The 27,145-nt window shown below is 34.0% G+C and overlaps 5 protein-coding genes across 6 annotated transcripts; 2 read left to right on the top strand and 3 right to left on the bottom strand.

Annotated features, from left to right (window-relative positions):
• The first annotated feature begins 6,866 nt into the window (after window positions 1–6,866).
• Window positions 6,867–8,177, top strand: LOC102630558 (peroxidase 31-like). Its single transcript, XM_006482423.4, has one exon. It carries the CDS (start codon window positions 7,002–7,004, stop codon window positions 7,983–7,985), a length of 984 nt encoding a protein of 327 aa, XP_006482486.1. The 5' UTR covers window positions 6,867–7,001; the 3' UTR covers window positions 7,986–8,177.
• A 1,487-nt stretch (window positions 8,178–9,664) lies between these two features.
• On the bottom strand, window positions 9,665–11,921 carry LOC102630257 (U-box domain-containing protein 40). The gene has a single exon (XM_006482422.4). It carries the CDS (start codon window positions 11,575–11,577, stop codon window positions 9,937–9,939), a length of 1,641 nt encoding a protein of 546 aa, XP_006482485.1. The 5' UTR covers window positions 11,578–11,921; the 3' UTR covers window positions 9,665–9,936.
• Window positions 11,922–15,570: 3,649 nt separating this feature from the next.
• Window positions 15,571–16,862, top strand: LOC102629960 (zinc finger AN1 domain-containing stress-associated protein 12). Its single transcript, XM_006482421.4, has 2 exons — window positions 15,571–15,987; window positions 16,243–16,862. The coding sequence occupies exons 1-2, from the start codon at window positions 15,883–15,885 to the stop codon at window positions 16,714–16,716; spliced, it is 579 nt and encodes a 192-aa protein (XP_006482484.1). The 5' UTR covers window positions 15,571–15,882; the 3' UTR covers window positions 16,717–16,862.
• Window positions 16,863–16,900: 38 nt separating this feature from the next.
• On the bottom strand, window positions 16,901–19,779 carry LOC102629686 (hypothetical protein). 2 transcript variants are annotated; one of them, XR_003065937.2, is made up of 8 exons: window positions 19,590–19,779; window positions 19,402–19,466; window positions 18,968–19,017; window positions 18,352–18,851; window positions 18,124–18,204; window positions 17,547–17,609; window positions 17,087–17,227; window positions 16,901–17,021 (listed from the first exon to the last, which is right to left on the bottom strand). XR_003065937.2 is itself a non-coding variant. In XM_006482420.4 (7 exons), the coding sequence occupies exons 1-7, from the start codon at window positions 19,632–19,634 to the stop codon at window positions 17,162–17,164; spliced, it is 870 nt and encodes a 289-aa protein (XP_006482483.1). In that variant the 5' UTR covers window positions 19,635–19,779; the 3' UTR covers window positions 16,901–17,161. The 2 variants fall into 2 exon arrangements, 1 of the variants encoding a protein (XP_006482483.1); XM_006482420.4 differs by having other exon boundaries at window positions 16,901–17,227.
• A 1,330-nt stretch (window positions 19,780–21,109) lies between these two features.
• LOC102629397 (ferredoxin-thioredoxin reductase catalytic chain, chloroplastic) lies at window positions 21,110–23,729 on the bottom strand. The gene is made up of 6 exons (XM_006482419.4): window positions 23,515–23,729; window positions 23,314–23,426; window positions 22,431–22,480; window positions 22,210–22,281; window positions 21,524–21,584; window positions 21,110–21,404 (listed from the first exon to the last, which is right to left on the bottom strand). The coding sequence occupies exons 1-6, from the start codon at window positions 23,618–23,620 to the stop codon at window positions 21,360–21,362; spliced, it is 447 nt and encodes a 148-aa protein (XP_006482482.1). The 5' UTR covers window positions 23,621–23,729; the 3' UTR covers window positions 21,110–21,359.
• Window positions 23,730–27,145: the final 3,416 nt, after the last annotated feature.

Here is a 27,145-nt window from a genome sequence, read left to right as displayed (position 1 = left end):
TAGGGTTGAACAAGAGAGAGTATGTCACTTTGTTGATATGTGGACGTGGATCCTTGGTCCTCAGCTTAAATTTGATTGTTGTTAATATGATTTAAGCATCAGACGGAACATATCGATGTATAGTATGTATTTCAGTCTCAAGATTGCATAGACTTCCAGCGGCATTCACATATGAATGAAATAAGAATTGCATATCATTTGGTCCATTTGATTGTGGTATACATACCAGAAATGGACTGGCCATAATTTCGCCCCCTATATGCTGAGCTGTTGTGCAGATAGTGCAATTCTGTAACGCTCATAAATGATGCTAAAATTAAGTACTATGCAGAAGTTGCTCTCCATGCCTTCTAAATCATTACTCGTATAGCCACTAGGCTTTAGAACCCAAGTCTCGCAATTGTGAGTTCTTGGGTTCGAACCTCCACAACGTATTGTAGTGTTAATTTCTTTTTTTAATTTGAGTGAAGGTAATCCTATCCTTTTTTAAATATGAGTGGAGTGAACGTTCCTCGAATATTAGAGAGAGTTGAAATTTAGGTTGTATTATATAAGATTTGTAAATTAGTCACAATAATTTGTCAGATTGTAAATATCAGTATACTAATATCATTAAATATGAGTTGTAATTTGAACATTAGTCTCATGTAATTCAAAAAAAAAAAATCATTACTCGTAAATATCAACACTACTGTAAATATGTCATTCAAGAAAACACCGCATTATGTTCAAATTAATGTTCCCAAGGTTGCTTGTGTTCGAATATTTTACTGGAAAATTATCTACCGTCTACCTATTTTTTCACCTTTTTTAAAAAATACACAAATCTTTTTTTTTACTGGAATCCATCTGAAGTTAACATTTTTTTCATTGATTCACTCTCGTTATAACACCATTAGAACTTTACTGACATCATAAAGGTAAAATTATCATTTCACAACGACACATTAGTGGAAATGTGCAAAACAATATAACTTCAAGTGGAGTTTGGCAAAAATAAAAAATTTTGTATTTTTAAAAAAATACAAAAAAAAGGTCAGTGAATAATTTATCTTATATATTTGAGAGTAAAAAAAATCATTTACACAATATTCCGTTAGTTTTCTTAACGGTCTCCAAACGGAAGTAAAAAAGTAAAAAAAAAAATGTAACTTCAGATAGATTTCAACCAAAAAAAAAATTATGTATTTTTAAAAAAATAAAAAAAAATAGATAGACGGTGAATAATTTTCCCATTTTGATTGTAAATTCAAGCTGTGAGTGTATAGACAGAATAGGAATAATGAGCTGTTGATATTGAAATAGACTTGAACCCAAGAGCCAACAGCTGGACTTCATCTTGGAATGGGACCATCTTGCATGTGCAATTAAAACACACAGCCTCCTAACACCTAATAATCTTGTGCTTATTTTGGTCATTTTAGCTGTTTACTGATAGATATTGGATTGTTTTTGTTTTTGTGGAATTTAGGCACTTCAATATTGCTGTCAGTCATCACTTGGCTAAAACCCGGTCTTTTTGTTTATATGCACAATTACATTTAAATGATCTTTCACCGAAACATTTTTTTCCAATAAGATTACACATTTCCAGGAAAGAATATTAACCAGTAAGATAATATAATCCACAATATTGATTGCTTTTGAAGCAATCATTTCAAGAGTGCATGCAATTAATGCATGTTTTTGATTTAATAGATGGGATTTTAGTTTACTAATCAAAACTTGAAGAAGAACATCAATTATCTATCGACGCTGTTGAGTTTCTGAAGGGTGATATGATTCTACTTGAAAAGAAAGTTTCCCACCTTCCACTCTTTTCAAAAGTTCCTTCTTTTAACTTTTTTTTTTTATTTTTGACTGGCAGCAGTTCGTTCGTGGCTATGAATCTTTGAAGACCGCTCCTATAATTTGTTTCTTTCATGCAATCCTTTTGTTTGAATTTCTTTTTTTTTTTTTTTCAAATCACTTTTAAATATTACATAAATCAAAACCAAACCTTTTCCAATCATAAAATATATGAGATTAAAATCTCAAAAATGTATTTTTTTTTTCCGAGGGGCAGAAAGCCACCCAAATCTCAACATAGTTTCAACTTCCAACCTTAATTATCAAATTGTATTCCAAAAAAATAAAAATAAAAATAAAAGATAAATCTTTTGTATTTTTTTTAAGATCAATGATCATTTAGTTTCTATATTTTGATTTAAATGTCCATTTAATTCTTATATTTTAAAACACACATTAAGACATTCCTATGGATAAATATGTTACATTGTGGCCCTTACTTTTTCTTGACTTTTACAATAATACTAATTAGATAATATTCTTGACATTAATTAGTAAATTAATCAATAATTATTTATCAGCAATTAACTAATAAATATCAATATAAAATAACTAGTACTTTTTAAACTTGTGAGATAATCTCACTAATAATTATTCATAAATAAAATAAACACCAGCCAACTTAAAGTAATGTTTATTAATATCATTATAACAATCTTACTAATGATTATTCTATAAACAAAATTAATTTACCAAATTAATCTTAAAATTAAAATAATAACATAAAAATTCATGTATTATTAAAAAAATTACTTTTAAAGATTAATTTGATAAATTAATATTTTTCTTTTTCATTAATATCTGAAGAATATTGTTGCATGAGTATTATTAAAAAAAATTAAAAGTGACAGTGTAATATATTTAATTATGAAAATATTTTGAAATATTTTTTTAAAACAAAGATAAAATGGGCAATCAAATCAAGATATTAATACTAAACAAATATTTATTAAATCACCGAGAAGAATGATGGGACCCATGAATGTAACGCGTTGAAGAAATAGGAGGGAAGTAGGAAACCACAACATGATACCTCATGTGAGTGTCGAAATATGCGCCAAAGAAACCGTTTCTTTCAAGCTTTTTATATTTAAATAATTTTAAGGCTAAGACTATCATGCACTAGATTTATTATAGATCGCATGTAATTAAGATATTTTAAAAAATATAGACCACTGGATTTGATGCTTCATACAATCAGCGGCTGGAAGTTATCTTAAAATACAATTGAGAGTGTGTGGGTGACTGGCAGCAACGGTATGTGGTGACCCAGTTGGAACGAGAAAGTCAATGTACTGCTCTTAAGAAATTAGTTACTGTTGCTTCTCTTTCTCATTCAAAATTGAAAAGCATGTCATGGACAATCTTTCGAGTAAAATTCTAATTACAATTTTAATTATATTTACAATTTATAATTTCACTTGCAATTTCTTACCATTAAAATTAAAATTACAATAACTACATATAAATTTTTATTATTAATTCCGAATTCAGTTTTAAAACAACCATTACAACTTTAATTTCAATTGTAATTCCAATCACAATACTTACAATTTATTTAATAACAATTACAATAGCAACATCAATATCAGAATTGAAGTTGTAACAATAAATAGAATAGCAGTTGTAATTACAATTGCAATTACAATCACAATTATAATTGTATTATTATTTATAATTAACACTACAAATACAGTTGTAATTCTACAAAAATAATTACAACAGCGATAACAATTACAATTACAACTTCCACGACATCGATAATTATAATTCTAATAGCAATTACAGTTCCTATCACAATTACAATTCCAATTACAATTATAATTACAATTACAATTCTAAATTTCCAATCACAATGTCAACGACATTTACCATTTCAGTTCAGTGGCAATTATAACTATTGACAATTTGTATTAAAATAATAATTACAATTGCAATCACGGATTTTTTCTAGAATACTATATGGTTTTTTATATAATGGGAGTATAACTCTTTTTTCTTATTTTAATTTGTAAAAAAAGTATTATAGAAAAAAAATCATATATATATAAAACAATGCTAAGTAAGGTTCAACAATTCAATTGTTATATAAATTAAGAAATAATATTCACGCTAATATTAATTTAGAGCGTAAAGATTTTATATCACCTTTAAGGCATCCTCATTAACACCACTTTGATTTCAATACTATATCACATGTAATATGATCATTTAATACATACATGACATGTCTGTTTTAATTTTATATAACCATGAATTGTATGTTGATTCTTCAAAACACATACACAAATGACATAACATAATTTGCTTGTAGTATGGCCGATTCTAAAATTTCTCCTTTATCCCACTCTGCATTCTCATGGTCCAAATTATATTTTTCTATTCATTTCAATTCAGCTATCATCCACTTAAAAAGAAAAAAATCACTTGGAAAAAATTTAATTTGAATTAGGATTGTATTAGTGTAAGTTGTGACTTGAAAAATATTACTTAGAAGATATGAAAACAAATTTGTGGAATTTAATCATTAAATAATTTAATAATTAGAGAACTAAATTTAATCCTACTTGGATATATAATATTATAATAGTTAATTCTAATTAACATTGTATTTAAGAAAATCATGTCATGGTATTATATTTATCTTGAATTAAACATACTAAAAATACAAGTATTGGGAGAGTTTCTTACTAAACTTGTGGCTTAATGTCAAGTAGTTGAGACAACAAGAGAGCAGCTACAATACTTGTGACATGGGGTAAATTAGTTGGACTATTAACGAGCAGCGGTTGAGACAATAAGAGACACTAACCACAAAACTTGTGACAAGAGTAAACGACTTGGAACACTTACACACAAACAAGGATGGTTGTGAATTCAACCAGAATAATCGGTTACTTTACGATCATTATTGCACACATGTAACGGTTGTGTTGGCTGCATGTAACGAAGCATGCATACACGAGATGCACATTAGGCAGACCCTTTTTTCAATTCTTGTTATTACTATTGTTAATTATTTTCATTAAAAAATCCAATTATAAAACGTCCTAAATAATATAACCGTCTGCTGATGACTTTAGGGGCCCACGTTACCTTCATCGCCTCCATTTCCAGTTTGCTCCAACCACATACACTGTATTTTTTTTTTAACATTTTTTTTTCAAGATTATTGAATTACATTTTGAACTCCACGCGGAAATTGAATATGCAATTTATCTTGTGAAATTATCAAATTAGTCCCCATAATTTGTCTACGTAATAGATAAGTTCATAGGTTTTACCACTTCTGATATCCATTTTTGCCGTCTACCATGGGTGGGCAATATCCGTTTCAATTTAATTTTATTTTCATTTCATTTGAATATTCAACACCAAAGAAATAATAAGAAAAATCAAAATCTTTTAGACTTTTGATTTAGTTTTTTTTTAAAAACAAAATTAAGTTTATTTCAGTCGATGGTATTTTTTCTCTCAAATATAATTAGGAGTGGATAAATGTTGTTTTTTTTTTCAAAAAAATCAAATCAATATTTTTCTCTTTATTTTTATTTTTTTGCCACTTTTAAAATCTCAAACTGAACTAAAAACCAACACTTGAAACAACAAATCCTTCCGATTCGAGTTAAACATTTTTTTTCCATTGCTAGTCATATTAATTACTATCATCTAACTTTGTTAACACAAATAATACTTACACAATTTTATTATTTTTCCTTAATTTGATGCAAAGGATTTATAAATAGAATAAGTTCCAAATTTTTTCTATTATAACAAAATTTCCTCTCAAATGACTTATCTCTTGCTATAGAATTAGTTCCTACTCGGTAGTCCCAACAGTAGCAACAGTAGGGACGGCAATTTAACATTGGACCCAGACGAACCTGGATAATCTAAGCCGGGTTTAACCCGTACCAAATTAAAATAAATCCGACATCCGGGTACGATTTTGCCAACCCGAATGTTTCCGGGTTCGCATAAACACAAATATGCAGAATCTGGTCCCGGATATTCTTATTTTAGCATTATGTTTATTTTTTTTTTAATATAAAAAGGGGGAAAAAAACTGATGCCCTAATTCCTAGTTCCCACTTCCATAATCGCCTATGTCGTTCTTCTCCCATCTCTTCACCTCTTCTCTTCTCTTCTCTTCATCAAATCATTGTTGTTACTCGCCATCGTTTCGCATCGCTGTGTTCATGTTCATCATCATCATCGGCCTCCATTTGTCCATCGTAATCTCGATTGTGGCTGCCGTTCATCCACCTTTTGTGAATCGCACTCGCGGTTGCGACGTGTTCATCATCATCATATCATCAACAGTCATTGTTCATTGTTTCAACTGACACCGATCGTTGAAGTTTGTGAACTAAATCCGTGAATTGCGATTTTGAATTGTAGACATGAATTTGTATTTTGTGAATGTTATGTCATGGATCTATATTTGTAAATGGTTTATTGCTTTGAAATTTAAAATATGCATTTGTAATAGATTTGTGTAGAATCTGGTTTTGTAAATTTATAAAGTGTATTTGATTTTTTTATTTTTTTATTTGTATGTGATCCGGGTTGAAAACCCGAAATCCGAAAACTCATATTATTCCGGGTTTAACCTGTATTGAACTCAGTGTCATAAAAACTGGGTTTAAATCTGGATCCGGTACAATATTTTGGTATCCGGGTCTGGAACCAGGAAGGCCAAACCTGGACCCATACCCATATTTTGCCATCCCTGCAGCAGGGACGAATTTGAGACAAATTCGATATATCTGGGACCTATTTGTTACTTTTATAAACCACAATGACGAATTTGATAATTACTCATTTTATTCCTAACCCACCAAACGTAGCCTTAATCTTTATTCAAACAACCCACATTAACGTGGGCCCCTATTCTTACAGTAATAGAGCCGACGACCCCGTGATTGGTGTTGATTGATAAACGTCTCTCCTCTTTCTCACTGTCTTACACTAAGAAAGCACTAGTAAAATAAGTGCTTTTTTTTTTTTGGGTTTCTTCCTTGGTGAAACTTAAACCCTCCACACTACTGCCGCTCTTCTCAAAGTGCTTATTTTTAAGCCCCAAAAGCACTTCTTTAGCTCTCCTTTGAGCGAGCTTCAGCAAGCAGCCAGCACCCCTCTCAACACCAGAAATGACAAAACCTCAGCAAGCTCTCTGCATTCTCATCTTCTCATTCTCATTTCTTGCAAACCTCACAGAATCTAGACTCAGCATCGACTACTACTCAAAATCATGCCCAAGATTCAGCCAAATCATGCAAGATACAATCACCAACAAGCAAATCACAAGCCCCACCACCGCCGCCGCCACCCTCCGCCTCTTCTTCCACGACTGTCTCCTCAACGGCTGCGACTCCTCCATCCTCATAACCTCAACCCCCTTCAACAAGGCCGAGCGTGATGCTGACATCAATCTCTCCCTCCCCGGCGACGCATTTGACGTCATCACCCGTGCGAAGACAGCCCTTGAGCTTCAGTGTCCCAACACTGTCTCCTGCTCCGACATCCTCGCCGTTGCCACTCGTGATCTGGTCACAATGGTGGGTGGCCCGTATTACAATGTCTATTTGGGCCGTAAAGATGTGAGGGTCTCAAAAGCCGCTGATGTTGAAGGGAACCTTCCAAAGCCAACCATGCCCATGTCACAGATTATTGATGTATTTGCAAAAAGAAAATTTTCAGTTCAAGAAATGGTGGCTCTGAGTGGTGCTCACACTATTGGATTCTCTCATTGTAACGAATTTAGTGGTAATATTTATAATTACAGCAGGATACCTTATTATGATGCTCATTATAATCCAAGATTTGCCGAGGCTTTGCAGAAGGCTTGCGCTGATTATCAAAAGAACCCTACTTTGTCTGTGTTCAATGATATTATGAGTCCCAACAAGTTTGATAACTTGTACTATCAGAATCTGCCTAAAGGGTTGGGGCTTTTGGAGTCAGATCATGGGTTGTTTAATGATCCAAGAACAAAGCCTTATGTGGAGCTTTATGCGAGAGATCAAAATGAGTTCTTTAAGGCGTTTGCTAGAGCTATGGAGAAGCTTAGTCTTTATGGTATTAAGACCGGAAGAAGAGGAGAGGTTAGGCGCAGGTGTGATGCTTTTAACTGAAAGCATTAAAAAATATTCGAGCTTGTGGAGTTGTTTTTCATTGTTGTGATTTGTGGTAAAGTTGCATTGAGGAATAGAAAATGATTTTGGTTTAAATTCTTTGTTCTTTTGGCTGTGAGGATCTGATAATTATGTATACATGTTTGTACCATTTATCATGTCGAGGATAATTATACATGTTCATTTATTCTATGTTTCTTGGTTCGATAATCTTCTTCTTGTTCTTTAGCAATGGCCATTTTTGTTTTTGTTAATTGTTCTCATCTGGGTTCTGTGCCTCATCTTATTTTGGTGCCCTGGTGATTGTGTTGGCTTAGTGGGAGTAATGGATTGAAGATTCCCATTTTCTGTTAATTGATTAAAGGGTAATTACAGATTTGTTTTTGGAGATTGTGTTTGTGGAAACAAGAGACTATATATTAATTGGTTTAAATTAGGAGTATAATATTGATGAAAATGAAGGAAGGATGCTTTGTTTTTTAATTATGAATATTGGTTGCGCTGAGTAGCTCAATTGTTTGTGTTGAGTTTCGGCTCTTCTTTCTGTCCTCTAATCGATTCTTTTAAACATAGATCTGTATTTTATTGGATAGCTTAATACATATTTAATGTTTAATAGTTTTGTGCATCTCTGGGGAAATGTTCAATCATTCAATGGACCCTGCCAGTCATGTGGGTTTGATTATCTTTAGATGGGGATTGACCATATAATATGAGACCTATTTAGGAGCTAAAACTTTATTCATTCAAAAGGACCGTAAGTGGTGATTGTTGTGCAGAATTTTTCCTTGCATGTGCGTGGCTTTTGAATGATTGAACTAAAATTAGTTGTGCTTCTTAAAATGGGTAACTTCATATTTTCATGTCTAGGAAATGTTTCTTTATCAATGCATGCTTGGCCTCTCATGTCAGGCACAACCCACCTCTGCCATCATGAATCTTGTTGTGAAGACATTAATTTTTTTTCTCTCATTTAACTTCACCGACCTTAGTTACTTCAGAGGGCTAACACATAGAAGTAGAATATCTACATTTTTTTTTTTAATTTTCCCTGGCATTGTATCAGCAAGTTAGAGAATGTGATTACATTAACAACAGTCAACAGAGTTCATATGTGATAACCAAAAAAAGCAGTTTCGTATTATTATCCTCAATATGATCATAAAGTAAAGCTCTATTACATACTCTCGGTGTTTCGATGATGATTATTGACCTAATACTCTCCTTGACCTTGGCTTTGAGGTTGGCATTGGGCCAGTGCCCACTGGCAGCTTTGTATTCATGTTGGACTTCTTGAATATTTAAGCTTCTGGATTCATTCTTGAGTCTTAACTGTTAGATTCTACACCTAATAGCTTAAATTTTCTACGCTACTTCATGTTGTGTTGAGTGTCCAACGTGGCTACATTGTCGGACAATTTGAGAAGCAAAATGTGCTCTACTTTGAGCCCAAGGCTTTCAGTGTGGATTGATGATGATGGTAAGGGCTTTCTTTACCATTCCTTGGGCCTAATGGATTTCAAAGAAAAGGCTATCAAGTGGACTTAGCCCAAATTACCTGCTGCATTTCCAATGAAACATAATGTGAACTGTTCAAACCGTATGATTATTATGACTACCACCATGTATGCCGCTGCACAATAATAATACCTTTTGCTAAATAGACATATGGGACGGAATAAAATAAATTCTCAGAATCACTTTTTTTTTTCCTTTTTTCTTTTTTCCTTCCAAATACTTCACAATCGCTCTCTAAAAGCACTTGTTTACACTTTTTCAGAGGAGAGAAAAAAAAAAAAGCGCCCCAAAGCCCCACTTACAAACTTCATTATTCTTGTTCTCTCTTTCTTACAGAAAAGAAAGAAAAAAAAAAAAATTAACCAATAATTACAAAGCACATGGCCCAAAAAAAGCCCAACTTAAAGAATAAAAAGCATAAATTTAACTGTACTCAAAACTCGGACGAGTTTCCAGTAGACTCACCCCTTCCATACCCGAGTCGAAACCGACTCCGACTCACTAACCCCGAGTCAAGCAACTCGTCCCAATCAACACCCTCCTCTTCTTCCTCAGCCCTCCCTTTCATCAATTCCAGCATTCTCTTTGCCTTCTCCTTCACGTGCTCACTCCCCACCCTCTCCATCCTCATCAACACCTCCGCCATGCCAGCCGCTGCGGCCAAGCCCTTAAACCTCAAACCTCCATGACTCAGTGCATACAGGACTGACACACAACTCTCCTGAGTCGACTCACTCAACTCAGTCCCCTTCCTCAACATACCCACCAAACACTCCACTCCACCCGAATCCAATACCGCTACCCGCCCGTCCGAACAAGAGGCCAAATTACCCAATATTAGCAGAACCCGACCCGTCATGTGACCCGAATTGACCATGCCCAATAGTGCATTAACAGACCCGAGCTTAACTAACTTTGTTCGGTTACTTTTAACGAGGGAAAGATGATACAAAGCCAATGCCGAGTCATGCTGAGTCCGCTCACTATCAGATTTGAGCAAGTGCAAAAGTGGCGGCAAAGCGCCCAGCACGCCAATGGCGGTCTTGTTTTGATCATCAAGAGCCAAGCTGAAGATCGCGCCGCAAGCGTGCTCTTGAGCTTCAGCTGATCCGGCCATTAACACGTCAACGATCGGAGGAACGAGTCCTGATCGAACGATCAGCATCTTGTTGATTTTCTCTAAAGATAAGTTCACTAATGCAGCAACTGCATTAACTTGAACGTTGGTGTATCTTGAGATGATCAAAGATCGTAGGGCTAAGAGTAAGCGGGGAGTGCAGAGTGAAACCCTAGTTTCTTCTCTGCTCCTTGTGAGCTTTCGAAGGGATATCAAAGCTTCTTCGACTTCATGCACCTGTGGGCTCTTGAGTTTCTGAACAAAGTAATCTTCTTGTTCGTTGGAGTTAGGGTGGTTTAGGGTTTGCGGTTCGAGCTCTGAGGAAGAGGATGAAGAAGAAGAGTAGCAACTGGGCCGTGTTGTGAGTTGCAGAGGAGGAGTTGACACTTTACTGCTCTCTCCCATGGACTCATCTGATGAGCTCGCGTAGAAGTAAGCTGGCCTCCGAGTTAACTCACTGACGGCGTGATTGAAACTCACTGATGGCTTCTCTTTGACTCCTCGAATCAACTCTTTCTCCGAAACCGCCATAGCCTTTCCTTTGCTTTGTGATGACTCCATTGACGCACGGACAAGCTTCTCTGCAGACGAAAATTCCAGAGGTTTGGGTGGGTTCAAAGACTGTTTGTGGCACCAGTTGAGAATGGTGGACTTGAGGGCGAGGTTAGGGATGACGGTGGAGAAATCTGGTGTTGTTCCATCCACGAGAGTTGGCGTGAACCCGAGGGTTTTGCAGACGTGGGCGCAGGCTCGTTCAAAGGTGTGACCGGAGGAAACCACCACTGGGTCGGCCATTAAAGAGCCCGAAACGGGACACAGAAACTCTCCGGGCGGTTCTGCTGTTTGTGGCTTCTGCAGCTGGTGGGCTTTTGTAGAAATTGAGGAAGATGATCTGTAGAAGGAGATCTTCCATTTCTGCCTCTTCGGACTGCTCGTACCAACTGCTTGAATCTCCATAAGGCTTGTCAAAAAATAAAACCTTCAAATGAATCAACGCGGATTCAAAAGCAGGCAAATGAAGAAAGATGATACAGAGGCAAAGGGCGAATAAAGTGCATGCTTAGTTGTTTTTGCCTGTTTGGAGCTTTATTGCGATGACAGGACGATGGTATTGCTAGGGCGTGTTGTATCGTGAGATTGTGGATTCTTTGGTAGGATTCGATTCCTTTTTGTTTAAGGAAATTTCATTTGCTAGCTCAAATCGATGTCGTGAAAAATTGAACTTAAGATTATATATATATATATATATATATATATATATCTATTCTCTACGGGAACAAAAGGCACCTGCTAGAGCTAGACAGCCCCGCTACATGAGTCGTGCCTTTTCAAGTTAGCTATAAACCATGATAAATTAATTAATGCCAAAAGTGGTTTCGTTTTGTTATTATCCTTTAACTTATTACTATTAGATGCCGCGTAAATCAATCGGCTGATTGATGGGCCAACACACACAATGTCTAATCTTACCATGGGAAACGATGCCAATTAACTATAGTGTAACTCAATTATTATTAATTGATGAATGTGACGTCATCAAGGACGCCCCCTGGCATTAACTTTTTTGGACCCCTTTTCTTTTCTTTTTCTTTTTTTTTTTTTTTCAAGCGGCTGGTTGAGAAATGCGGTCAAAAAATCACAGTAGAAATGCAGTTTTTGTTTGGACCTGAGAGCATCATAAACATAGATGGGTCCCTCACCGGTCACTGGCTGAGTGAGTGGGGTTACGCATGCACTTTAATGCTACCGCGGTGACTTTAATCAATGGGATGTATACATTAAATTTTTACCAGCATTTTGTCTTATTATTTTTAAGGTTATGAGGAGACTTGTAAATGAGAGTAGAGTTTTGACGCTTTTTTTTTTTTTTTAATTTTGATACCAAATACATAGACATAATTTTCTTCCGTGACACAACAGAACTTTTTTTTTGTTTTTTTTTTTAATTTTGAAATGCTCAAGTCAATTGGGATTGATTTACCTACTACCATTGATAGCAAAAAAGACCAGAAAGAAATCCTCTTAAAGTTGGCTTGCCTGCGCATGCAGACAATGCCTCGTGAATTAATCTTGGTTGCTTTAGTTCTCCGTTAATTCCAAAAGTTTTTTTTTTTTTTTGAATACTGTTTATACAGGACTGTAGATATTACAATTAATATTTACACACAGATTCTATAATTGGGACCTTCATCGTGGCATGTACTCCTCTGAAGCGCTGTCCAAATTCTTCAAACCCTCTCAAATATTCGAGGGTTGTCCACTCTACTCATATTTCGTGAGGAATAGACCGACTCCACTTAATTATGTGATAATTGAGGAATGATTGTAAATAAACCCCATAAATACTTTTATGGAGGCTCGAACCCTTGCACTCATTATTCTAAGTGCAAGGGCTCTCCCACTGGACCAAAAGCCCATTGGTCGTTAATTCCAAAAGTTAAAATAAAAAAGCATGGCTCTTTTTTCTTCTTTACTTACTGTATTTATTTAATCTAGATTATGAATGAAATATAATTATTAATTACATGATGACTTTTTAAAATAAATATAAACATGTCGTATATGTAGTAAGTGTAGTACATCGGAGATAATTTAAAATATTTCTCTTTTTTGATTTAATATTTGGAAAAAAATTGATAAAAATGTTATTAAAATGAACTGTAATATTGTGTGGTGATTAGAAAAAAGAAAAAAGATAAATAGCCAATTAACAATTAATGTATCACCACTTGATATCATAATTTAAAATAGTGCTTCATATCCTAAATTTTTTATGTCAAAAAATTATTCCAAATATATGATATTTTGGTGAGAGTAATACAATTAATTCACTTAAATCTTGTAAACATTTACTAATCAATCAATGAATAACACATCATCTGAGATGGAATTTGGGATAAAAAATTTATTTTATCAATGATCGTTATTTTACCAATCAATCAATGTCTATCCTTACTCGATAATTTATTTATTTTATCAATGTTGTGACAGTATTTAATCTATTCAGCACTTTTCTCTTCTTTATTTATTGTCTCTCGTCATGTTAACAAATTGATTTTGTCGTCACACGCAACTAATTAAGTCACTAAGAACCGCATGATTGCAGATATGCTTAATAGCTAAGCTAAGTTTCTGCATGATGCAGTAGGTGTTATGTGGTGATTAAATTTGACTTTATTATTGGGTGTTCTAGCTAGGCTGGATTGATTGAAGGATTGTTGCTTAGCGCTCCTTTTCTTTTGGCCCCCCTTTTTCCTTTCCTTTACTACCAGTGTGATTGATTCCCCCCTTTTAACTTGTTCAACAAAGGAATAAGGACCCACCCCAAAGTTCCTTTTTCGAAACACATCATGTTATTTCCCCTGAATTTTCCCATGGCTTTGTTTTTTCTTTTTTCTTCTCCTTTAAAACTAAAACCAAGATTCTTGTAGGATGCACGTACGTATAAAATGGAGAGGAGTGTAAATGAATCACAAAACAGATTAGGTAACAAACGATAATCATACACTTATCAATTAATCTTTACAATATAACGTTTCACATGTATGCAAATTAACTCATATATTATGGAGTATGTTTGTATTTTGGAGATATAATAACATCTTGTCAGCAAATGTTTAAGCCATGGCATGTATATACACCAATATATATATAATGTGATAGCTAGGACTACTCGTCACAATGCGAGTCAAGTCATTTGTTGAATTCTTTTTATGTCTCAAAATAAATTAATATATAAATTCAAACTTAGGCTTTAAAATGATAGACTCATCAAAGTCTAACATGTAACAAAAATCTCACAATTAATCAATAATTTTTCTTTTTTTAAAAAAAAAAAATGTTCCCTTTGAGCAAAGAAGTCATCAAATCATCATATAAATGGTGGGTCACTTTTGGTGTTGGTAATTGTTTATTTTATATATATGCTAGCTAAACCGTTTAAGATTATTTTGCCTAAGCCTATACGTACGTAAATATATTGGCGTCTTCAAAGATTTTTGTATTATAATCATGCATGCATTAAACTTTACAAACTGGGAGGGAGCATTGTTTGTGCTTTTACAAATTGACTTATTAGCACCTTTTTTGTTTGTTACATACACAGTCAATGATTCCTTGGAATTAATGCATGCTTGAAACTTAAACGCTAAGACACAGTCTCCGTGTAGTATGCTAATGATGAAATCTTGGGAACCTTTTTCATTTAATAGATTTTAGATTAAAAAAAAAAAAAAAAATATATATATATATATATATATATATATATATATATATATATATATATATGAAAAGTATGTAATTTATATTTCTAACTAATTAAATTTGAAAAAGATTTTTTGTCCATTCAACAGCTGATAATTGCAACATACACGAACAGAACGAAATGTGCCAAGATATTTGACATAAAAATAGCAAACCTGGTTTCGACTTTTATATTTACTGTTTCGCATTTTGCGTGTATAAACTGATCATATGCTACGACTTTATTCTTGGCTTCTAGCTCTTTTAATGCGGTATACAACTTTGTGGTGGAGCCGCGGAGGGAATCAGATTTTTTCAAGCAACCTTTTTATATGGGCCAAAAATGTTCAAAAAAAAAAAATATATATATATATATATATATCCTCCTCAGTGTCTAGGAATGAGGTCCAAATGTTTGTGCCATCAGACAGACACTCAGAATTGAGATCAAAGATATTTACTAAATAAAGAAAACTGGAAATAGAAGAAATCTGTGAAATATATATAGAATACTAAAAAAAAAAAAATTATTATTATTATCAATCAGACTTACCATTTCTCAATTTTATCACCGAGTTTTGAATAGTATTTTCCAAAAATATATATACTTAAAAATAACGTGCCATTATTCTATTTGAAACTATCATTTTCCAAATGGATCGGCTAAATGCAACTGAAAGCCAAACGACAACCTGACGGCCTTGTCTTAAGGGATTTTGAGGACGAATCCTGCGAAAGATGAGGAGGAGGTAAAAGAGAGCCAGCCGCCTTCTTAATCAAAATCCAACGTGGAACCAGAACTCATACGCGTGGCTCTGGAATCATCTGGTTAATAATGTCTTTTGTCCGAAACCGACGCGGATTCAAGACGTGCGTTGGGTCTTTCTTTGGCTTACGCTCCAAGCCAACACCGAACTCTTTATATGACCACAACAACGCTGGCTGATTCTGCCAATTTCAACAAAAATTTATCAAAACACAAGAAATCAAAATCAACAAGAAGAAAATAAAATATCAATTATGGGTGGAGGAACAGAAGCTTTCCCAGATTTAGGAAGCCATTGCCAACACCAAGATTGCCATCAACTCGATTTTCTCCCTTTCAAATGCGACGGCTGTCACAAGGTAATTTTTTTCTGGAGGTTACAACAAAATCATTCAGGATTTGAACCCGCTCACATGGATAACAGTTGTGAATTGAGAATCTTAGGCGGGATGCAATTTATTCTTGAAAAGTCAACTTCTAGATAAAGCACTTTTCGGTAGAAGTACTTTCTATGAAAGATCGTCATTCTTTTCAAGTGTTTTTTTTTTTTTTTTTTTTTTTTGTATTGTTTGTTGGATTGGTTTTCACTGGATATTTATTGAATAATTATGCAGGTGTTTTGTTTCGAGCATCGGTCATTCAAGTCTCATGAATGTCCGAAGTCAGACATTAAGAGCAGGAAAGTGATTGTTTGTGAAGTATGTTCGGTTTCGATTGAGACAACAGGAGAGTTTGGAGAGGGCGAGAAGACGATGCTAGAGAAGCACAAGAAGTCTGGAGATTGCGATCCCAGAAAGCAGAAGAAACCCAGTTGCCCTGTTAAGCGTTGCAAGGAGAAACTGACATTCTCCAACACTGCTACATGCAAGACTTGCAATCTGAAGGTTTGTTTGAAGCACCGGTTTCCGGCTGACCATTCCTGCAAGAAAGATTCATTACTGGGAAAGAATGCTGCTGCTGATGCTGCGGTGGGTAAGGGGAGATGGAATGACAAGTTTTTGTTTGCTTTGGCTTCAAGAAATGGGAAAGAATGTAGCAAGTGTGACCGAGGTTCAAGTTCCAGTTCACCCTCTGTTAAAGCTTATTGAACCCAGAAAGCAGTGCAGAATTTAGTTTTGGTTTATATGTACTCTGTTCACCTTCAAGCTAATGATGTTATAAGGCTTCCGGAAGCCCACACATGATTTCACCTGTGACTTGTTATTTCTCAATACAAATTCCATTTAACATTCAAGCAATGAGAAAATTAAAATTAATGCAAAATATCAGAAATTATCAATGACAAATGAGATTGTAGGGTTTATATATTTCACTAATCCATTTGTCCAAATCTTGTTCCACAACAAAGCAGTCGACCAACACTTTTTAAGCCTAGTTACACTTATTAAAAAAAATCTAATAGAGAGAAGACACAATAGCATATGAGAACTCAATTCCAAGAGGTTACACCTAGTTAGTTAACTATGCCTATTGTATCCTTCACATATGTTCTCATAAATACAAACATAAGAAATTCCTTTAAAATACAATACTCTACGGTTGTGGTGGTTGACGTTTTGGACGGGGCTGAAGTGCAAGCAGAATCTTCTTCCTCGGCCCCTGCATATTAAGCAGCTTTTGTGAGAAAACAGATGACTTATGTTTGTTGCCTGCGACAGCAATTATTGCAGGCATAGCAATATATAATAATGATCATATTCAAGTCAGTTCACCGTAGTCCAATAAACACCCAGTGACCCATGTTAGTTGCCTATCACATAATATTATAGGCCGTAGGATGCACCGTATATGGCAACTACAAAAGACTTATTGCATAGCCAATAGGCTGTTACGTAAAAGGTTACAGCATATTAGGAACTCCTCGTCTAGTAAATAAACAATGGATGAAAGAAAATGGAAGAGGCCAAAAGGAAAATACCATTGGTATTCCCAGTTCTTTAAGGTCCTTATCACTCATCTGTTTTAATGCAGTCATGTCCACCTGTAAATCGGATATATCAAAGCGTTCAAGTGATGAATGTTAACCACTAAAAACCAAGTGTTACAAACTTAATCTGTAAATCAGTCAATGCACTGCAATATTTCAAATAGGTTGGACCAGTGAAACAGAACTCCATGGCTTGACAAATAAATGTCCAACTACGGATTTTTTATAAAAATATTGGACATAATTTTCAGAAGAATTGAAACAGTCTTGAAAAAGAACAGAGTCTATCAATTCACTGTGGCCTAGAATGCAACTTTAAACTGCTTAATTTAATGCAATACATTGTCAAGGTTCCACACTAGGATCTAATAGCTACTTGTGCATCTGCACTAATGATCATCGTGATATCATTCAACTTTTAGTTTTTATCATTGTTTCACTCAGAAGAGGAATCACCACAAAGGTTGTTTTTATCAACATGCAATTATGTAAAATATCCTCATTAAGCCAGTGAAAGGTCATTTCTGTGCAAGAAAATACAAACATTAGGTAGAAGTAGGTTACTTACTTCTTCAGCCTGAAAAGTAATTGCGTATTTCCCCAAACCAAGTGAATGCAGTAAGCTAGCAACATTGAGAGGTTCCACAACCTATAGAAAAGACAAAAGAGCATGACAAGAACACTACGAAAATGCTGAACTCTAACCTAAGTACCAAGCACAGGACTTAGAGATATGTCCACATAAGCCAACTCCACGAAAACAAACCAAAATGTGGACCAAGAATAAGCAAAATACCATGTGAGAACTTTTCAGCATGACTCCACCAATTGGTACAGCTGGCCTGACAGTTTCAGCAGTGGCTTTCAGAGGTATAAGTGTTGTCTGCCTAGAAGAATCAACAGCTTCTTTGCTCAAAAAGGGTCCAGTTCTAGAGACATTGGCTGTCCATGTCGATGGTACTTGTCGTGGATCACTAAAAGTTCTTGGTGGTGAGAGCCCCCTCGAAGTTGTCCAAACTCTGTGGGGAGATCTAAACCTCAATCCATTCATATTTGGAGAAGAGTAATATTTCCTCGATGATTCCTCTGGGTGAATGTCACCCAATATTTCTTTGGAAGGATGCTGCCTCAAAAGGCTACTCCCTTCTGGTTGAGGCTCTCGCTGCAGCATATTTGCTCTGGCTGGAAGCTGAACAGCTTTAGAGAGCTTTACATGTTGCTCCATCTTCCTCTGCTCCTTAGCACGCCTTTTCCGCAATAGTTTTAATCGGAGATCTTTTTGAGCAATCCCAGGTTCTTAACTCACCAGAAAGCCCCCGAGTCATGAGAAAAATGTAACAACAAAAAGATATAAATCCATCCCGGGTGATAATATAAGCAAGCATTAAGACATAAATAATAGTATTCATTACCATCAAATCTCTGGTCACCATGTCTCCACTTAATATCATCTTCTCGCAGACTGGAAAATGACATTACCAATATAAAGCTCTACACTGAGAACAGAAAAATATGGCCATCCAAGCTAAAATTGGTTTGATTGTTTCCAAAGACAAGGGTAAAAAAATTTTTTTTAAAAGAAATGCGGAACTGCACTTTGTTGAACTTGTTTTCTCTCTATTGACAAATATCCCATTTCTTTATACCTTTTTTTTTTCTTTTTCTTTTTTTTTAACTTCAATTCAAGAAAATCTCTGATAAATCAAAAGATCATCCATAACAATTAAAGCACTTAGTATAGAACTTTTAGATAAACCAGTTAAAATAAACCCAGAAAAGGAAATTATAAGGAGAGCACATAGTGCAAAAGAAATAATTGAAAACGATAAATAAATTTAAAACGCACCGTTTGTTGTCAGATGGAAAGCCATCAGAACCTATGAATCGTTTGCTTCTACCTCTCTTCACCACCTGAAAAAACAGGAAGAAAAAAAAAAAAATACAACAAAATGACATCAATGGTAATTCAAGTTTCAAGTTCCAATAATTTAGCCACTAAAAGAGAAATAGTTGAAGAGATGGTAAATGGAGTACCTGGCCAGAGCGGCCTAAGGTGATGGTGACCCGGGGCTCAGACATAAGTGATCACCTGTTGCAAAAAGCTAACACTCTTCTCTCATCATCATGAAGGAAAAATTTAAAAAAAAAAATATTGAGTCTTTAATTTGAACAAAAGCTAAGGTCTTCTTTTTATATGACAACATTACATTGCTCCGAAGGAACAAGGAAAGGAATAGCTTTTTTAAGTTTATGCTAGATGAAAATTATTTTATTACTTGTTAGCTTTGGGCTGGGCCTATTTCCTTTGGCCGAAGCCCAGTATATCCTTTTTTTTTTTTTTTTTTAATTGAATTGAGAAGCCCAGCCTGCCCTTGATCCTTGATCTGATGTAAAACAGTTCGCATTTCACGCTCATAATCAATATCCAATGAGAGCCACATGAAACCAATTGACTCGAGAGATTTCGTAGTATTAATCAGTATAACATCATGCATGGATTCAATGGGATATGCATTTGTGGCATTATCGAATTTAATTCATTTATTGGAGTTGGAAGTTGTCCTTTAATTTTTAGCAAGGCTAGAGAAGAGCTTTTAGCTTGCAAATTTGACATGTAAATATTTACTAACACTTAATAAAGAGAGATTGATTGGTATAAGGAATAGGGATACCTGAAATTCTACCTAAGACAGGGATCCCGGGAGATTTTCCCTATTTAGTAAGGGTTAGGGATGATTTTATACTTAATTTTTTATTCAAAAAAGGGACATAGATAAGATAGAATCCTTATCCCCTCCACATTTTCTCATTTTTATTTTCATTTTTCTAAAATTATTAGTGAATAAATAATAAATTTTAAATTTTAAAATATTTAGTATTGGTGTAAATAATAAATATCAAATATTTATAAATAATATCAAATATTAGTTAATATAAAGACTTTAATGTAATTTAAACTTAACCATAACCCAAAGCCTACAACCCTACAAGTCAACAATCCACAAATCAAACTCTAAGCTACTCTTTCACTATCTCACTCATTCTTTACAAATTATTCGCGCCACTAGTGGCTAGCTCATCCTCATCTCATCACAACCTAATAGCACATCGCGTCCTCATCTTATTAATTTAAATATCTATGTCCATTTCATTTATTTTGTTATTGATATAAAAATAATTTATTCTTCCTTTTGTTATAAGATTATGAAAATTGGCGAAAATAATTAATCTAATGATTTATATTTTATAGTGTAATTTTTGTAATAAATAAAATTTTAATGTAAAATATATTGTCAAAATTTATTTGAATTTTTTATTTTCAATATTATTAAATCAAGTTTAGAAATTAAAAATGTATTATTTATTTCATGATCGGAGACTCTAGGGGATCCCCCGATATTATTCAAAGATTCCCATCCTCTTCCCTCAAGTAAATTATGACAGGGACGGGAAGGGCATGAGAGCATATGCAAAAAATTGAAGATGAGCGTGGGGAGATCAGTCCCCTCTGCTCTCCACTATTGCCATCCCTAATAAAGAAGGGGCAGAAGAAAGGAGAAAAGATGACTGCCAATTGGCATACAAATAATATACATCAAATGATTCAGTGTTGGTTATCTTTTTTGGGCCAACTACAAGATAACAATATGCTCAACACTAAGCTTTACATCTTCGCTGTTGCTGCTATGTTATGAGTTCATCATCACAGGAGATGATCTTCATTATAACTCTTCTCTTCTTTTTGGCCAAATACAAAAGATCACTGATTAAACAAGTAAAACTTGCCTATTATAGTCAGTTACATCACAGATTTGCTGTTGATTCCTTGATTTCATCCAAGGAGATGGACTGCACAGGAAGAAAATGCAGTTGCATTAAAGCAACAACACATATTTATTAAGGTTTTGAGTTTATGCTGTATACACATTTGATAATATGAATTATAACCCATAGGTTGATAGCATTACCTGATCCTGGCCAGCAAAATCGTTCTCTGGAGTGAGAAAGAGCATGCAGTGGCATTCCTTCCTGCCAATTCAAACATATAGCAGATGCTTTCAGATCAAGCAAATATGATTATTTGTGGATATAGAATACATAAGTTCTTTCCTCAGACACTTGAAATCTTTCCCCATAGACCTGGCCTGGCCACTAAACCATCTTTGAAAAGTCCTTCGAGAATGAAATTTTGGCTTCATGCTACTATTTTCACTAGTTGACTCTTTAACAAAGATGTCTAGTATTGGCACAATATTTTACTATAACATTGTGTTCAACATCAGAAGATTTCGGTAAGTGGTTGTTCAAATATGCCAATGCAAAAATTCAAGTAACCGTTAATTTGACATGTGATGCAAGCAGAATTGATCTCAAAACTGTTTGCACTTCATAATCATTGGCAAATTTTGGGACAATAAGAAAACCTATTCTTTCTTAAAACAAGATTTTATTCGAGGAAAAGATGCTCGAAACTTTGGTTGCAAAATTCTCAAATAAGCAGTCATATAACAGTGAGTCCTACTGCACCATCAACAAAATAATTCCATATTATAGATTTCAATATAATCAGTAAAATGCAACACAAAAGCATTCAAATAAATTCACAATGTATTATCTAAAAAGTGCACCGCTCACAATTGTAAAGATATTATACCTCTCTCTCATGGGAACACATGGACAATTCCAGAAGCCCTGCTGAGCTTCAGCAGCTTTGTCGTCATAATGCCTGTAAAATAAAACGGATCAAGCTTGAAAGCTATACCATGAGATTTAAATATGAACTTAAATTTTTTGTGTACCAACAAGATTTTATAAAGATATCCAACAAATGTGCATATCTTTGGACAAAAGCAAGATTACAGAGGAGATACTAACCTACATGGACAAAGAGGTGCACCCAATGAATCTTTATGATCTGCCAATCCCTGTTCAAAATTTTCTAACATCAGTTCTATTCTTTTTCACCAAATATAAAATCCTCTTTATTCAATTCAATGAATAAAAATCATGGTAAATTCAGGTTTTGGAAATATAAATATAGATAAACAAATTAAATTCCAAAGAATGATCTCATATGGTAATATCATATTCTGTAATGAGTCTCTTACCATTCTCGTCCAACAGAAATCAAAACCTCCATCAAGATTTTTCACCGTTTAGAAATATAATGGAAACCAATGTATTAATGTACACAACTCAAGGTGATCAATTAAGCTAAAGCATAGATGATTCATAACAAATAATGCAGAAGCATACATCACTAGGAAGCATATAACATTTATACCAATGTAAAGCATCCAAACCAGCTAATGCAAAATGTTCTTCGATTTAGATAGTTACTTCATGGACAATAAGTTACAAACCCCATACTTTAACAAATATTTAGAGGTATTTTGCTCAGATGCAGATATAGAACACGCAAAGTTAATAACAAGACATAAGGAAAACAAATGCAACTAAAAGCAGCAAGCAGTTAAAACCTCCTAACTCAATTATAAAACTAGTAAAAAAAATTATAGAACTTTGCAAGAAACCAAAACTCTCTAAGCCTCCTTACTTCAATCCAAACGTGGCCTTAAACCGAATTCTCTAACTAAACGCAAAATACTAGAAACAATCCCCATATGCATAATCTAAATTTCTTATTACTAAAATCATTCCGAACAAAAAAGATAACCCATATTCACAATCTCAAAAAACAACAAACCCCTTGCATAAATTTCAAAAACAGGATTAAGAGAGGGAAAAAAAAAGCTACCTTAATAACAACAGAAGTGACACTTTTGTCAACACAAAAGAAAGTGTCAGATCTTCTAGCATATTGCTCTGAGAATTTCCTCATTATCTCAACTGACTTCTCGGATGGCTCCACTAAAAATTCCATAACAAAAAATACGAATAAGAACATTAATATCAAATTCCCAATAAAAAATCAAAACTTTTAAGTCAAAGTTTTCACCTTGGGCACGAATTTGAGTCACCGGGCGAGGACGGGCAATTATGGGACGGGGTGTGCAGATGAAAGTCGAAACGCCGGAGCCGCACAAAGAGGATTGAAGAGTCATGTTTGAATGGATGATTGACTATAGGCTCTAACAAGAAGAAGATGTTTGTATAGGGCGTCTTGCTACATAAACGATTGGTGAGTGAATTGAAAGTGTTTTATTTCTGATTTAATATTATGATTTTATTTTGTCTTCTTTTAATGGGGCACGTAAATAACTGCTGCCACACATTGGGAAATATCTGTGTAGATTTTACAGAAGCCAGTCGCCCGCTTTCTTCATTTCTTATTGGGCTGGGCCTGTTCTGGGTTTCATGAACCCAAAATCCTATTCAAAATGTGTGTGCATTTTGGAGTTGGGTTATTTTATCTGTTGAGTTGGACTATTAGCACCCCTCCGATTTCCTTATAAAAATCCCCTTTTTTGTTATATTTATTTTATTAAATTCTGTTTTCTTGTAAAGCTAAAGTCCACCCCCCCCCTCCCCCCCTTTTTTTAATTTTAGCAAAATGTGTCATTTATTCTCAAAAGAAGAGGTTAACTCGAAGCAGTAATGATTTTGCTTACTAGAGTTAGTACTAGGATTAATACCATTATCGTAAGATAAGGAAAAAAATTCACTACAAGATAAAAGAATTTACTATAAGACATTTTTTTTTTAATTTCTTATAAATATTGTACTAATGTAATAGTTATTGTACATACATCATTATTCAATTCGAACTTTCGGCTTGTTCTCGCGTCAAGAATTAGGAAGAAGATTGATTTGTATTCATGCAATATTTGAAAACAAAAAAACTTAAAAATAAAAATAACTAAATTATATTTTATAGTGCAACAACTGACAGAATCAGTTACAGATATATCTCATTACATTGAGAATCCTTATCTAGTACGGGCGCCTGCATTTTCTAAAAATATGAATTTAAAGTTTCACATCGATCGGTGTCAAATACTTTTACAAACTTTCTCTTATTTCATGGATCTTTTTAGAGATTCCAAATGTGTTCGAAATTATTAAATGAAACATATTATGAGGCAAATAATTTTTGCAATGAAGTATACAAAAATTGAAATATGAAGTGTAAAAACTTCCCACATAGAATATAGTTGGAACAATATTTTTAATGATTTATAATGTCATAATAACCCGTGTCTAAAATAATACATACCCCCTTACCTATCATAAATTGAATTAAGATTCTTTTTTTAATCTGAACACTTATAAACTTTTAACGATCTATTGTCATATGTTATGTAGTAATAGTATATAGATAGAATTTATTTTTTATTTTTAATTTATTAATTACCAATCAACATATGAATTTTTAGTGAGGAGAAGTTAGGATCTTAATTAATCCTCATAAATCACAAAACAGAACTTGAATTCAAAAATTTTGGAAGCGCTGAAAAGAATGTTATTTTGACATAAATGTGAGGTATAATTGATGAAGCTTTAACGATCACAATGAAATTACAAATGCATAATTAATTTGTAGTCCCTTCCAAAAAGAAACACAAGCATAGGAATTGGAACACATACATTTGTTCAGGGCCCTACTGAGACCCTAAATTTTAAGCTAGTGTGTCACCGTATGTTTACACGTGCATGAATGAAACCCAGTTTTTGCATGATTTATCTCATGTTCTGATAGCAATTTTCAAGCCCTGCCAAGCATAACTAAGATATTCAACATACCAATCCTTGTGCTAGTTCATTCAATATTGGATGAATGTTTTAAGTTATATTATTGTTTCTTAATAATTTATTGTATATATGCACCTGATGTTTAATTACCTATATCACACTTGGAAGAAGAAGAAGAAGATGAATACAAGTTACAAACCAATTAAAATACTAGCGATGTGATAGGAAGTATATGATGAAATATGTGGAGTATTTAATCGTAGTAATTTCATATAAGCCTTGCTCATGTGATGCCTGTTTTTTATGCAGTAAGTAAGTAAGTAACAACTTTATGAGCAAGAAATAATATGCTATGTAATATGTTTTAGAACACAGTTGAGATTTCATATTATATATATGCTTTATAAATCTCTGATGATATCATGGATTTCGATTTATAACGGACTACGAGACCATATATTTGTCAAATCGGAAGCAAGAGCCACAAACCCTAATTGGAGATCCACTGCATGCCTTCAGCAAACAAAGTAGATCTGCTTAACATAACAACTTCAACACACTCAGTTTGAGTAGACAGAAAGGAAAAGAAAATTATGGTAGCAAGAGAGAGATCGTGGAGCGATCTTCTAACAGAAATTACAAAATCACCTTTTTTTTTTTTTTCCCCTCATCCTGAAAGCATAATATCATAATCTCATACTCAAAAACCAAATGGAAACAAAAAAATAATAATTATTATACACCCTCATATCACAAGGTAACAAGATCTAAACATTCATATAGGTTAACAGAACAAAGAAATTAAACCGGTTGAGAAGATGGAGAAACCTAAACTTGCTTGACGTAGCAAATTAAATGATCGGACCAAGACGCTTGATTCCCCAAAAGTCAAAGACTTCAAAGTGTTGAAACCTGAAAGGAAAACACAACCCTTCACTCGAAACCAAGAGCTAGATTGATTAAGATAGCCATCCGGTACACATGAAAGACATTACGGGGGCTAATTTGCTTTTCCAATAATCTCTCTCTTAATGATGGCGTTTTGAGTTGTGTGGGAATGAAGTGGGAGCAATGATGATGATGGAGAGAATAATGGTAAGAGGACATGATTGTTGATGATGGGTTTAATTCTGCTGGCGTTGAAAGTTGAAAGAAACGAGAGAGAGAGATGATGAAAAAATAGAAAATTCATTCTAGGGTTTCTGTGCTCCTCTCTCTCTCTCTCTCATCGTGTCAGAGGAGAGAAAGAGAGGGAGAGGGATCATTCATTACACCCAACACTAATAAAAAGGGAAGTAAATATAATAGTGTATATGTGATGAAAGTGGCATAAAGCTATGCTTTCGAAAGAATGTTGAAATCAAGATAGTACTAATTAATGGTGCACATTATCTCTTACTTTTTACCCAATTTATTTGAATAAGAGATATCGGTATAAAAGGGCTATTATTTCAACATTAACAAGAGTCAATGGGATCAAACTAGCTTGCGGTATGATGTTATACATAGTGGTTGCAATTCAGATTGTCATTCTCTGTTCACGCCTTGTTAAGCTACCGACAGATTCACATATCCAATTAATTGTTCTTCGATTAAGCATGTCAGTTAAAATCAAATCCGAATATTTCAAATTTCCAATATCATTAATGTTTTATCACTTTTAAGCTTTAAGAGTCCAAAATTGTTTCTTGTTGTGCCGAACTTAGTTGGTCCTTAACGTTTCATACAAGATCTTAGACAAAGATTGATTATCCTTTCCATGCATTCTTTCAGAAAAGCGACAAAATTAACCTAAATCAATAATTCATCAATTCCTGTTTTTTTTTCAAATCTCTTTTGAACAAAAACCAGACCTTAATTGTGGTCCTCGGACCATCTCTGTCGATAATATTCTCTCTCTCTCTCTCTGGTGCAATTGCATTGACGGGTTTTTTTTA

Source organism: Citrus sinensis, chromosome 6 (assembly GCF_022201045.2).
Source record: "Citrus sinensis cultivar Valencia sweet orange chromosome 6, DVS_A1.0, whole genome shotgun sequence".
In the NCBI taxonomy this organism is placed as follows: Eukaryota; Viridiplantae; Streptophyta; class Magnoliopsida; order Sapindales; family Rutaceae; genus Citrus; species Citrus sinensis.
The sequence above is the reverse complement of the archived record's forward strand: the minus strand, read 5'-3'. Positions and strand labels throughout refer to the sequence as shown.

Bases quoted from the DNA above. Each gene is read 5' to 3' on its own strand.
- LOC102630558 (XM_006482423.4), top strand. From the start codon at position 7,002: ATGACAAAACCTCAGCAAGCTCTCTGCATTCTCATCTTCTCATTCTCA.
- LOC102630257 (XM_006482422.4), bottom strand. From the start codon at position 11,577: ATGGAGATTCAAGCAGTTGGTACGAGCAGTCCGAAGAGGCAGAAATGG.
- LOC102629960 (XM_006482421.4), top strand. From the start codon at position 15,883: ATGGGTGGAGGAACAGAAGCTTTCCCAGATTTAGGAAGCCATTGCCAA. The intron at 15,988-16,242 runs GTAATTTTTTTC...ATAATTATGCAG, and splicing joins AATGCGACGGCTGTCACAAG to GTGTTTTGTTTCGAGCATCG.
- LOC102629686 (XM_006482420.4), bottom strand. From the start codon at position 19,634: ATGTCTGAGCCCCGGGTCACCATCACCTTAGGCCGCTCTGGCCAG. The intron at 19,018-19,401 runs GTGCGTTTTAAA...GTCATTTTCCAG, and splicing joins TTTCCATCTGACAACAAACG to TCTGCGAGAAGATGATATTA. The intron at 18,852-18,967 runs GTAATGAATACT...TGGTGAGTTAAG, and splicing joins TGGTGACCAGAGATTTGATG to AACCTGGGATTGCTCAAAAA.
- LOC102629397 (XM_006482419.4), bottom strand. From the start codon at position 23,620: ATGACTCTTCAATCCTCTTTGTGCGGCTCCGGCGTTTCGACTTTCATC. The intron at 22,481-23,313 runs GTAGCTTTTTTT...AATTTTGAACAG, and splicing joins TCACTTCTGTTGTTATTAAG to GGATTGGCAGATCATAAAGA. The intron at 22,282-22,430 runs GTTAGTATCTCC...TTTATTTTACAG, and splicing joins GCACCTCTTTGTCCATGTAG to GCATTATGACGACAAAGCTG.